The following is a 14,021-nucleotide window of genomic DNA, read 5'->3' on the forward strand; positions in this document are numbered from 1 at the left end:
TTTGGCAGCCGAATAGAGGTTGAATTGGAGTGGGGAGAGACTTAAGGCAAGGAGACCACCCAGAAGGCAATTGCAATAGTCCAGGAGTGAAGTGATGAGGGTCTGCAACAGGATGGTGGCTGTGTGAGAGGAGAAAAGAGGACTTAAATGAAAAGACTTGGCAACAGAATGGACAGATGAGGTGAGTTAAGGAAGGAAGACTAAAGAATGACACCAGGATTCAAGCCTGGGTGGGTGGGAGGATGATGGTGAGTTTGACAGTAACGGGGAAGTTCAGAAGAGGGGAGAGTTTAGGGGGAAAGACAATGAATTTCTACCCCTACTTTGATCCTTCTTTTTCTCCCAGAGTAGCTCACCACCACCCCCAAGGCCCCAAAAAACCCTCTCCAGCTCTAAATTTATGAAGATTTTCTGAAAGGAGCCCCACCCCATCCCCCACTTCCAGGATAAACTTTCAGCCAGTGCTTGGCACAGATGGGATCAAACTAAAAACAAACTGGAAAATATTAAGATTACAGTTAAAACTGGTGCCTTGGGGAAAGATGAACAAGTTAAGATATATTTGTTAAGATCCCATAGCACACCCAGCACATACCTGGATGTTCTACATTGCGAAAACCAAAAAGATTCCTTACCTGAAAGAGCTACTGAAGATAGATCATAACCTGAGCTGTGGGTTTTTATTCTTGTCCTTGTAACATTTTTTTAAACAAATAAAAATAAGGAGTCCTTCCATCCCTGCCAAGCAATCTCCTCCAACATACCACAGCTGAGCGCCGGTTACAAAGTTCAGAGAAAGAGTGAGGGGCCAAAGAGTGGGAGAAAGTTTAATGACATGGAGAGCCAAAAAGTGGAAAGACAGAACTGGTCAGCGAAATCAAGAACTGGCTGGAAAACTGCGGTAAGGGCAGGTGCCAGCTAAGAGTGGGTGGAGGACTAGGCTCTGAGCCAGAGCCTAGGGGAAGGCAGTGCGTTACCTCTGCCTCTGGGAGTGCAAGCGGGCTGGCAGAACTAGTCCGAAGAAGCCCATCCCGCCTGCCGACCCCACCACTACCATCCACTCTCTTGCTTTCCTCTCGCTTTGCCAGCCGAGGGCACGGATATCCCCACTGCCTGCTGAAGGAACAGCAAAAGCAACAGCATCCTCTGTAGACGAGCCTCAGGCAACTCAGCAGCCGCTTTCTTCCCCTGGGTGCCGGAGCTGCTGGCCCACTTTTCTTCTTTACCGCGACGCCTCCCACCCCACTCCACTCTACCCGACTTAAGTGACCAGTACTAGCCTGGGGCTCCGGGGCACCGCACGTCTGCGCTTTGCTGGTGGGGCTTCACCTGCTCTGGGCGGGTGTCCTGGCTGCAGGAAAGAGGAGAAGGCTCAGATCAGATATTCACTCTCTCCACCTCCCCTGCCTCCACACTTGGCTTAGTGGAGTTTGGCCGCGACCCCCGAAGAGTGGGTGGGTGGCTGCCACTGACAGACTGGTCAGCAGCCTGCCACCCCAGCCAGCCCCGAGCCTGCTCCCTGGGTTCCCCCAGCCTTGACACTCCCTTGCTTCTAGCCTTCGGAGACCGGAGCCTCCCCGCCTTCCCCATTCCTCCGAAGGCCGGGTTAGCCCGTCTCCCCCGGCCTCATTTTGGCCCCCTTGGCCCCGCAGCCACTATCCGGGCTCCGCCATGCTGGGACTCCGCCGGGACCGGCTGCTGACCCTGCTGCTGCTCGGGGCGCTGCTCTCCGCGGACCTCTACTTCCACCTCTGGCCACAAGTGCGGCTCCAGCTGCGGCCGCGGAGAGGTCGGGGGAGCTGCTCTTGCCCAGATTCGGCTGGCGAGCCCTCCGCCCCTCCTCTGGATTCCGCGGCTGCCACCGCCTCCCGCCCCAGCAAAGCTGCGCACTTTTCCCAAGTCCAGCCGAGCGAAAGGAGCGATGAGCCGGGCGGCCGCATTACTGGCCGCCAGGGCCTCCCTTCCAAGCTGCAAAGCCTCTTTGCCCACCCTCTATACCGCGCCCTGGAGGAGCCGTCTCTGCAAGGACCCGAGGACAGTCTGCTGTCCAGCCGGGAAGCGCTACGCTATTACCTAAGAAAGGTGGCCCGTTGGAACAGGTGAGATGTGCCCCCACCACTCCACCAGGCGGCGTCACCATCAGCTCCCCTACAGCCAGTCTTCTAGGTACCTCGGGGCTGGCCCCCTACCTCTCCGCCCGCTCAAACTGGTGGCTGATCAAAGCTATCCTACCTCTCTGGGTACTGTGCCTGAATGCCCATCCTAAGCGCGCGCGCGCCCCGGCCCCTCTAGTGTTGATGACCCCCAGTGCCCATCCTGCACACGCCTAAGACCTGGACCCAGCAAATGTTAATGACTCCCAGAGGTCAATTTCAGAGAAGGCTCAAAGGCACAGGAAAAGTTTATATATTTGACACACTTTAAAAGCTGGCTCTCCTCCCTATCCCCCTTCTCTCCTCATTATTTTTTTTTCCAGCTTCACTCCCTTGCTTTGGGTCCCTGACCCACTTTTTCTTTCTCCTTTCCTGGTTCTGAAGGAAGTCTGCTCCGCAGTAGTTTTTTACCACATGGAGTTTACAAGGAGAGCAACCACGTGAAGGCATTTTTGGCCTTGGGGCAAACTCGAGTGGCTCTGGAATTAGTCCGAGATCCAGTACGACTCACACCCACACCTTTTTCCTCTTCTCTATTTCTTCTTCCTGGCTATTGTCAGAGGGAGGCAATAGGACGTTAGTGAACGCAGGGAGCATATAGTAGTCAAATATTGTTTTGTTGTTAGGGTTACAGAAGGGAATTTGAGGGTGGCTATGGAGTCTTTCTATGTTAACTCATTTATAGAAATTTTACCCCCTACGCGTTTGAAAACTTTTGCTTTTAACTTGAGAGCAGATAGTTATCTACTCGGAAGTTTTTAAAACTAAGTAAAATGGGACAAAACGTATCAAGTACATTTAAAATAAATGCGGAAGGGAGGGAGGAAGGAAGGGAAGGAAGGGAAAGAGGAAGGAAAGGAGAAGGGAGGAAAGGAGAAAGAGAGGGAGGGAGGGTATAGGAGAAGTTGATGTGCTCTTCCTGTAGTCTCAGCTAATAGCAAATACTACTTATGGGTACTGAGAACTCTATTTTGAATCCTGTACCTGTGATTTTATTAGTATACTGTCCATAACTCCATCTACCAAAGCTGACTAGCAGCAGTCTGCAATTTAGACAGTTGCCTGTGGGTACTGAAAAGTTAAGTGCTTTGTCCACAGTCACCTAGCCAGAGATAGAACTTGAACTCACACCTCCCTCCCTCCAGACTGGTTCCCTATCCATTGTGCCATGCTTCTCTCTGAAATAGAGATTTCTATCACTTCCTCAAAGTTCACTTTTATTCCTTTCTTTTTTTAATACAAAATGTTTCAAAATAAGATGTCATGAAATTGTGTTCTCTCTCTATAAGGAAGGATGGCTTAACCAATAACTTTGTGGAAGCAATACATTGTTCCTCTCTCAAGTCACAGCCTGAATGTCTGATGTCACTTTGTAGGACCATAAACAATTTGCAACAACTTTCAAGGAAGTGAAAGGATAGGAAATCATTATCATATCCAAAGAGAGTATCCTTGGCTGAAATCAATGAAGTAAAAGCCCAACTGTAATTCTGTTATTGAGAGTTTTATATTGGAAAAGGAAGTGGGCATCAATGGATTTCATTTCTCATTATGTGCTACACAAAGGTAGCTTGGGATTGCTTCTCAGGTGCAGTAACATTCAGCATTTTCTTGTTTTCATTCATAGTTGTGTGTATCAATAGAAGGAAAACTTGGCAAGGCTTCTTTAAGACAAGCTAGGAGGCAAATAGAACAGTGACAAAAGTGCTAAATCTGGGTGAATTTGTATTCAAATCCTGGCTTTGCCACTTAATATTCATGTGACTTTGTGCAAGCCTCATAACCTCATTTCCTCCCTAGTAAAATTAGGAATTAAATCCAATTAACATTTATTTGGCCCCTACCAGGTTCTAGGCCTTGTACAAAGTGGTTGAATTCTAGCATCTATGACCTCGTCTAGTTCTAAACCTATAATCCTATAAACAGAAATCTTTTCCTCTAGGATATCCGAAAGTGATCCTTTGAAAGACAAGCCCTTTTGGATTCCAGGATAGGTGTGGAGAGTCACCTGAGACTAATTTTTGGAAATGTGGGAACCGCATTGGCTTAACTAGTATGACCTCTAATGTTCTCAGTGCCATTTTGGTGCGATAGAAAAGTCAAAGTTAGAGTGGGAGTTTTGGCGGAGAACAAAAACATAATTACTGACCTTCCCAGCTGTCTATTTTAAGCTGTCTCAGTTGTGCAGCTTATGTGTTACAAAAAAAAAAAGAAAACCTAGCAACAAGAAATTATCTGAAATCTAACAGATCAATGGAGGTGAGCAACCTTGATATACTCAGTGTAAAAGAGTATTTCCGTGTGATTGGTAAGAAGTGACAGTGGAGATTAATAATCCTACCACTCTCTGATAAATGAATGAATGAAAAAGCATATTAAACAGTATTGCAAAGCACTGTGCTAATAGCTAACTCTAGGATACAATAAAAACAGGAAGAAAGTGCCTGTTATCATGTTGCTCACATTCTACTAGGGAGAGACAACACACAGGTTTTAAATTGCAAATCAGATGAAAAGGCCCCATGACCCTTAAGGTGTAGGGGTAAAGCAGAGGGTAATACATCTTCTTTAATGTCATTTTAATTAATAAAATCACAAACATTTCTGATGTTGGATCCCTTGATAGTGACATGGACTTCAGTGGCAAGAATTTCTCTTCTGAATTTTCAGTAGTTGGGGCTGCTGAGCAGGCAAGAGCTGCAGCACCTGCAGAAGCAATTACCAGGTCACAACTGCACTGTAATTTCTCAGGATAATGGCTTTTGGGCTGAAGGCACTGTCACTCCAGGTGCTCTTGGGCTTAAGTAAAGTTAATGATAGTTGGTCAGCAGTTGGTATTGTTGGCTTTGATGACTATGTATACAGATACATGTGCTGTAAGAGCAGATAGGTTCCTGATTATTGGAATTAGAACTGATAAAAAGGTAGAAAGGCCCATGCCCTCAACTCAGTCCTTACTAGAAGTGTTAATATAATTGAGATTAAGACAGATACAGTATCATTTTCTTATTGATCCTATTTCCAAGTAATTGGTTTTGTCCTATAACTGCTTTTATCTGTAACTGATTAAATCATGGCTCTTTGTCTCTTGAATTTAGTTCAGAATTCAGCTATGCTTATAATGGCTTAATTCTAGAAATCCAGCTCTCCTGCTAATCACTGAGCTCTTTTTGCCTCAAGGAATTCTGCTAACCTTGAGGAATGTGTGTGAAAGAAAGGGAGATGAGCATGATATCTTTAATCCACCAGGTTATCTTTCAAGGATGTCTGGTTTGCAGTCCAAAAGTCTGCTTGGCTGCTATCTTACACCTGGACTCAAACAATGAGCACTTCTTAGTCTCATGAAAGAAGAAAAGGGAACACTGCTAGCCCCCATTACCGTGTTGGTCCCTCCACCTAAGCTCTGTGACCAATCATGATGCCCTTAATCCAATGAAGTCATCTACCCTGTTCCGTTCTTTTTTTTCTGTACTCCCCAAAATCTATAAAAGGGAAACTGTCGTTTTGCTTGGAGTCTTTGGAGTTGATGGAGGCAATCCATTGACCATTAATTGACAGGTAGCATGCCCCCACTAATGAATGTTATTGTGCACAGATATCTCCCTTGGTTTACCCTTATGTTAAATTCAAATTGTAACATAATAATGCTTATAAGCATGTGTTGTTCATATATAAATACACATGCACAACACATACATATAATAATTAGATGAGCAGAGAGTAATATCAACATATGGAATACCCCTCATCAGAAAATGCCTTTTTTCACAAGTTTAAACCTATCATCATCACTGTAAAGTAAAGTAAATAATGGTCAAATCTTCTTCCCCCACGTTTCCTTCCCATTTTCAAGAAGTGGAAGACTAGATGCCATAATAAAATCACACCGTGGACAGAATGGAACTCAGGAATATATTCAGTATCCAAGATTTTGGATAACAACTTTCCTCTTTCCCTTTTTCCTTGGAATTCAAAAAATTCATGAATTCCAGTGGTGTTTGTAGTTCTATTATGAGGCATAATCATTTGGGTTTTTTTTTATTTTTGTCTTGAATTAATGTGAAATTACTGATGAAACATGGATCCCTTCTGCAAAATGTAAGGTAGATATTAATGATGTAGATTAAGGATAAAGAGCCTACTTCAGATTTTTAGAGTTGACAGAAGTATAAATCATACCTTAATTTGACTTTTTTTGCTAGTGTTTTTTCCCTTTTGTAGACATTGATCCACTCTGGGTTTTTTTTTAAATCTTAAATACATGTCCAAAATACAACCTGCAACATATTACAAATGTGAGTATACCACTCTAAAAACAAAGCTCTAAAATTTAGCCATCAGCAAAATATTTTATCAGTTAATGGTTCCCTTTACCGGAAAAAACACAGGTGTGACATAGCCCATCAAACTTAGGTCAGCGTTCTTACTGCTTAACTGGCAGATGAAATTAGTCACTTGGGTGGGGAAAGAGACTTTGCAGGACCATCAGATAGCATAGTAATAACAGAAAATCCTTTTATCCAATTTAAATATCTTATTATCACAAGAACGCAGGTGTTATCTAAGCCTTTTCCCTATACATTCCCTTCCCATTTCCCCCTCTCCACCCCCCCAACCCCCAATCCCTGTGGAAAACTGAGGTCAATCATAAGAAAGATACATCTTATCATGGATAGTTTAAGATCCAGAGTTCTATTTGATATTCAGTGCTTCTTCTATGTTTTCCTCCTTTATATGTTCTTTTTTCCTTTTCTTTCACTTTGTCCCCTGAAAATTTAACCATAGTTAACCCAAGTAAATACGATTATAGGTGAAACAGTTGCTATAAGATAGATAATTGAAATATCACAATGAGAGGCAAAGTCTGATGATAATTTAAGACCTGGCTTTGGAGATAAAGATAAAGGAGGAGGAATATAGAACGCAAGGTCTATAAGGGTAGAGACTGTTTAGTTTTTATCTTTGTATCTCCAGTTCCAAACACACTTCCTGGCACATAGTAGATGTTTAAATTTATCATTTATGCTTAGGACCCAGAATTGGAACCTAGGTAAAGCGGTGATGAACCACTCACCCAAAACCACTGTTCTTTCTCCTATACCATGCTGTCTTCCCTTTTCTTTTTTTTTCTTTTTTTTTTTTAAACAGCAAACATTAGGCTATATCTGTAGATAGTATTTTCTTATAGCTCGAGATTTATAAATAATTTTAAAGCCTACAAAACACTCTATGTACATTATGGGATCCAAGCAATGTGTGTATGTGATCTCATTTGAATCTTACAACATTCTTGTATGATATGTACTACAAGTGCTTATCCCCATTCTATGGATCATAAAAGCTCAGAACCCTTAAACTAGAATGACTTCCGGTCAACAGATCAAAGATGAGGATGCCTAACCTGTTAGGTTCTATATATTTAAATAGCTACTAGCTTCCTCTCCTTCCACTTTCTCTAAGATGCACATTCAGAATACAATTAAAATTGTATCTTAATTTTACCTACAGCAAGAAAATATTAAAATACCATCTCAATAGCAAAAAAGAAACTTAAAAGAATAGGAAACACTTAGCAATATCTGCACTGATAAAGCAAAGGAAAAGACATAGTGAAAAAAGTCACACAGTCTCAGCATCTTAGGGTAGACACAGTCACTTCCCAAGTTGGTTCTTCCATATGTAGAGCAGCAAGCAAGCAGAATCTCCAGCTGCTTGGTACTTGTAGTCAGTACATTAAAAAGGAGGCCTTTGGAAATTTTGAAACCTTCTTCCGTCCTATGGTTTGTTTTGCAGTGCATGTGTGTATACTCTTTGGACCAATTCCTGTAAGTCAGGGAGAAGTTTCCTAATATAAATGCATGGAGTTCTGGTCACTGTAGTTTTTTGTAGCCTAGAAAAAGACTAACCGTTAAATATATGGGCTGCAGAAGGGAGTTCACAAATTTTTTTGGACTGGTATGTAAAGAGGAGTGGCCACTGTGACAATAGATGCCAAAGCAGCAATGGAGTACTCTACATGTAGAAACTGACCTAGAAACTGACTCCTCAAAGAATCTTTGTCCTCCCCAAAAAAAAACTTCAATTTGCCCCTCGTCTTTTCTTTAACAACTGTAACTTTTAAGATTCAATCACTCCCACCATTTGGCCTTTTGTCTTTGTGCCCTTGAGTACTGAGGCTCAAATGATCACAGGGGAAAAGGGAATCATCTTTCCCCATTTTTCCAATTTCTAGGTATGTACTGTAGCTTCTATGTGTGTGAGAGAGTATTGTATGTGCATTACATACGGTCAGAAGCTATCTTTTTCAATCCTCCCACATCTTTGCTGTCACTGAAAGAAAGCCTGGTCCTGAATCCTGCTATGAAAATTACAGAATACTATATCATTTTTGTATATATGAGGAACTGAGCCAAACAGGGTTAAGTGACTTGCCCAGGGCCACACAGCTAGTAAGTGTCTGTGGCCAGATTTGAACTCAGGTCTTCTTGACTCCAGGCCTGGCACTCTATCTACTACACCACCTGGCTGCCCAAGCAAACAATAAGACTTTACAAAGCACTGGTGAAGAGGTTTAGGGGTTTTAATATACCTTTAAAGACAGGTGAAATCCTTAACTTTTTGTCACTGAGGAGCATTTAATGCTTGGAAATAATCTCCTAGACAAATTGTTAGGTTGTAAACATGTCTGAGGTTCACTGAATCTGATTACAGGCTATCTGTGATTTAGTAGACAAGTCCTGAGGTGTTCAGACACATACAGGTTAAGTATATTGCCCAAGGTCACACAGCTAGTAAATAATAAAGGCAAAACTTGAATCCAGTTCCTACCACTACCACACCTAGCACTCTATCCAGCTTGCAACACTGTCTTTTGTTATAATTCATAGTATTTTTGACATGGATAAGAATTTAGGGGTCATCTAGTTCAAATCCCTCAAGGTTTTGAGAAAAGAAATGATTTGCTCACAGAGGTATTATAGAAACTAAGATTCAAGCCCATTTCTTCTGGCTCCATATTCAGTGCTCTTTTCCATTACAATAATCTTTTTAGATGATCTTTCTCATTCGATCACTATCTTGCTCAATAAAGTACAATGACTCTCTAGTGCTTCTTGAATCAAATCCAAATTCCCATTCTGGATCTTATACTCTAACATGGCCCTTCTACTTCAGCCAGGTCAGCCTAACTAACAATCTTCCTCTAAACTTTTCCTCCTGCTTTTCCTATAGAGAGAAGGGCAGGAAGTAGGTTTGTTGGTAATGGAAAGGAAGGATGCTGGTACTGATTATTGAATGCTGTCCTGCATAGCATCATTTGGAGCTAGGTGCTTAATAATTTCCATTTAATGATACTGGAGGTGATGCTACTCAAAGTGGAATCTATGCTGAGAGAAGGAACATCTGTCTTTTCTTGATCAGTTCTCATCATGCTACTGGGCCTCAGTTTCTCAGTACCTACATGGGATAACTGGCAATCACTTTCAACATGATTCTATTTTCATGTTCTACAGTAATTGAATTAAGATATCACAAATTCTGTGTGAAAAGTTGCTATAATCTACTTTCTATATTCTGCAAATGCGCTTTTTACTTAGCAAGGTGGCTCCCTAAGGGAAACTACCATTAGAAGAAAATGGTAGTCTAGCAATGAGAAATCTCAGATGGGCCCACAGTGACTGAGACTCACACCACTCCATGCTCTACACCCAAGCATACAGTTTGGACAGAGTTCACTCCTAAAGAAGTTTGACCCCTAATTGGGGGGAGGGGTGCCCCGCCTCGGTGGCAGCAGTGGGTTAGGCTCTTTATAATGATTGACTCATTAACATACCCCCACCCTAGCTACCCCAAGACAACTTTACTCATGGCTCATGACTAGAGCTTCCCCAAAAAGGAAGAGAGTAGGAAAAGAAGAAACCAGTACACAGTATGACTAGAAGAGTTACTTTATTCCTACAGAGAAAGAAGTGTTAAACATAGAGTCAGAGTGCACATTAACAGAATGAAGATAACAGAATTCAGTAATTATAACTTTGGTTACAGTCAGCTGGTATGAGTCTTATAGGAACACAATTTTGCAATACTGCTAATAAGCCATCTTATATACTACCTCTTCCTGGTATTGTCTAAACCACTCCCAAGACACACCTGCTGGCAAAGTGGTCAGGATTGGGCCAGTCCTTTAATCAGCAGCTAACTCAACCAGTATAGAAACTGCCCTTCTGCCAGTGCAACAACTGCTCTGATAGATTCTGCCGCTGCTTCTCTGCTATTGTACAAGGCTACTTCCCTTACTCAAAGACCTCCACTTTCCACACTCACAAGAGTCATCAACTCAAAGAAAGGAAAGACAAAAAGACACAGCTGCTACCAGGAATCTAGGCATAAGCTTGCCTACTCGTGGCTCCCTGACACTAGCTACCACCTGAAGAAGATTACCATAACCCAAGGTTAGAGAAAAGCTCTTGTCTTTCCCCATGGCTCACTACCATCAAATCTTGCCACCTGGAAAGCCACCAACAATAGAATGGTAACTCCAGCAGCATTCCACACTGAGGGACTACTCAAAGTCTATCACATCATATTTAAACACCAAGTCTTTTCAGCAATAGGTCACAATTTGGCCAGAAGCAACCTCAAAGTTCCTACAAATTTGGCTAGAATACAGCAAAGAACATCTGTGCATGCTTCATGAAATGCCACTCGTTAAAGTAGGATCATAAATTCAGAGCTGGAAGGGACCTAAAAGGTCATTGAGTCCAACCCCCTCATTTTACAGATGAGTAACTTAGAAGTTAAGTGACTTGCCTAAGGTCACAAAGGTGATCTGACACAAAAAGTGTCAGAGCCTGGATTTAGACCCAAATTTTCTGATGCTAAATCTAGCACTCTTTACACTGTAACAAGCTACGAAGTCTTCAAAGTGATAACATTTCCATAATCAAATCAACCTTTTTACTAAGCAATGACATTCTAGGCAATATGTTTAATAAGTTTTTAATGAAAAAATAATGATACAAAGAACTCTTTTTCTTGCAATCTTTCAAAGAGAAAACAAAATTTTGTATGAAACCATCCATCTGACAGCTCTCTGCATTGATTTTCTTCCCCTGGTTATTGTCTATCAATGTAACTGATAAGCACTGGGATAACTTCCAGTCCTCCTCAAAGCGTCTTTGAAATTCAGTAATAATAGCTGACATTTACATAGTACTTCACAGTTTGAAAAGTTATTTATATAATTACAAGATCTTAATAAATGCTTATTGAATTAAGATTAATTGAATCTCATTTAATCCTCCCAACAACCCTGGGAGGTAGGGACTATGACTATTATTATCCCCAGATGAAAATTGGCTCAGAGAGGTTACTAAGTGATTTGCCCAGGAACTCATAGCTAGTAAATACTGGAAACAAGATTTGAACCTAGGTCTCTCCTGACTCTAAATGCAGCACTCTGACAGTATATCAGAGCTTAGCACATTTTTTTATCAGCATTCCTTCCATGATGGTCTGGTCACTTTAGGCAAGAATTTGCCTAAATTGAGAGAACTTACTTTCAAACATTCCTCTGAAATCATAGAATTAGAAATGGAAGGGATTTAAAGGTCATTGAGTCCAACCCAATTATGTTACAGAAAAGGTAACCGAGTCACAGAGAAGATAATTGATTTGGCCAGAGTCACACAGACAATAAATACCTGGGTTTGAACTGAGGTCTTCCTGACTTTTAAGTACATTTCATCATTCACTGAGCCACACAGACTCTTGGGCAAGATCTCTGCTATTCCCACTGGTGAGGCCACAGGCTGTCAATATCAGCAACCTCCCAACTCCCTATGACTGGTCAGAATGGCTCAAGGTGACCAACTAGGGAGAGAGGACACTGGGAGTATGGGATGGCTCCTGATGTATCTCTGCTTCAGACTACTCTCACTCTCCTCTATCATGTACTATCCAGTTTGGTGGCCAAAGAAAGAATACTGCTTAGTCTCATCAATCAAGAGCCATTTCATCAATTGCAGCTTTCGGCAAGTCATATTCAAATTTTGTTCTTTTTAAACCGCTGAATAGTCTTTATTGTTAGCCAGTGAAAGTGGATAGAGTGCAGGGCCTGGAGTCAGGAAGACTGATCTTCCTGAGTTCAAATCCAGCTTCAGATACTTCCTGTGTGACCCTGAGCAAGTCACTTAACTGTTTGTTTCAATTTACTCATCTGTAAAATGAGCTGGAGAAGAAAATGGCAAACCACTCCAGTATTTCTGCCAAGAAAACCCCAAATGGGGTCACAAAGAGTTGGATATGACTGAAAAATGATGGAATAACAAAAATGAAATTACATGGTGGGATTCTCCCCCCTCACATCAGGTCTATACAAGATCTATAATTCATATATGAGTTCCCAGGTCCTGTTTTCATCCTTTAAGATCATCACAAATCTTTTATAAATGTTATTAAAAGTTTGAAGTAGTTAAAGCAATATGATAGTAGCACTTTACCTGGATAGAACAGAGAATCTTTGGTTGTCTAACTTTCAAACTAGCCATATTATCAAGCCAGTGAATTGACTGAGCAACCAAAGTGAATTGTTTATCATCTTGTGTGAGTGAAACCAGAATAATACCAAGGAAGGGCATTCAACCAATCCAAATTGTTAGGGTTACTATAAGTAACTTTACCCAAAATACCCAAGGATTATTAGTCAGTGCTGTAATACAGGCTTCATTCATGTACTTATTTAACATTAAGTGATTTTCTGATTTTCATAAGGCTAAGTGTTAGAAGGCATATGTTTGGTGAAGGGGCACAAGGAATAACAGAGTGAATTATTTGTAATTCCTGATCTCAGGAAACTTTAAATTCCAAGAGAGGAAATAATAAATGTAAATAAATAACTAGAATGCAAGGAATGACATGTTATGTACAATAAGAGCCATGCTTTTATTAAGAGGAAAGAAGGAAGGAAGCAAACATTTATTAAGTGCCAACTATGTACCAGACACTATATTAAGGGCTTTACAAATATTATCCTATTTAATTCTCACATCAACCCTAGGAGGTAGATATTATTATCCTCCATTTTACTTTACAGTTGAAGAAACTGATGCAGACAAAAGTTAAGTGTCTTGACCAGGGTCACACAGCTAGTAAGTGTTGGAGGCCAGATTTTAAGTCAGGTCTTCCTGAATCCTGAAGGAAGTATCTGAAACTGGATTTGAACTCAGGAGGTGCTCTTTCCACTGTGTCACCTAGCTGCCTCTATCCTCTGGCTATTCACCAGCTCAAAAACAAACATTCTATCTTTGTGTTTGTCAAGAAAAAACTCATGGTGAACTTGATAGTGGTATTTGAGTATGTGAAAGATCAATAGGTGGAAGAAGAATCAGAATTTTAATAGTTCTGCAGCAGTAGAGTCCAACTCATAAAGAAAAGAGATTCACTGAACCAGATAGAAAGAATCCTGTGGGTGCATATATGTCTTAGAAAACCACAATTTTATTAATTTTGTTAAATATTTCCAAGTTACATTTTAATCTGATGGCCTGCAATGTTTTGGGGTATTTGACACCCTAGGGTACAGAATAAGACACGAGATGGAAGTTGAAGAGAGGCAGATTTAGACTCCCATACAGAAAAACTCCCTTAACCATTTCATCCACTCAACCATGAAATGGGCTACCTCTAGAAGAAACAAGCTCCTCATCCTAGAGGTTTGCAAGGAAAGGCTTAATGACTCCTGTCAGGTACATTGTAATTATTGTTCAGATGTGGGTTGAACTAGATGTTCTCAGGGTTCCCTTCTAATTCTTTGCATATTGGGGCAGCTAGGTGGTGCAGTGGAGGAAGACCTGAGTTCAAATCCGTCCT

At 41.5% G+C, this 14,021-nt stretch overlaps 1 protein-coding gene across 1 annotated transcript in view; it reads left to right on the top strand.

Annotated features, from left to right (window-relative positions):
• The first annotated feature begins 658 nt into the window (after positions 1–658).
• The window catches only part of FAM20A (FAM20A, golgi associated secretory pathway pseudokinase), a 57,472-nt gene continuing 44,109 nt past the window's right edge, over positions 659–14,021 (top strand). Inside the window, exon 1 of the mRNA XM_027872831.1 lies at positions 659–2,099. Within this exon, the coding sequence (XP_027728632.1) occupies positions 1,672–2,099 (428 nt within the window). The 5' untranslated portion in view covers positions 659–1,671. The remainder of the gene's footprint in view (positions 2,100–14,021) is intronic.

Source organism: Vombatus ursinus, unplaced genomic scaffold (genome assembly GCF_900497805.2).
Source record: "Vombatus ursinus unplaced genomic scaffold, bare-nosed wombat genome assembly UNPS02014801.1, whole genome shotgun sequence".
NCBI lineage: Eukaryota > Metazoa > Chordata > Mammalia > Diprotodontia > Vombatidae > Vombatus > Vombatus ursinus.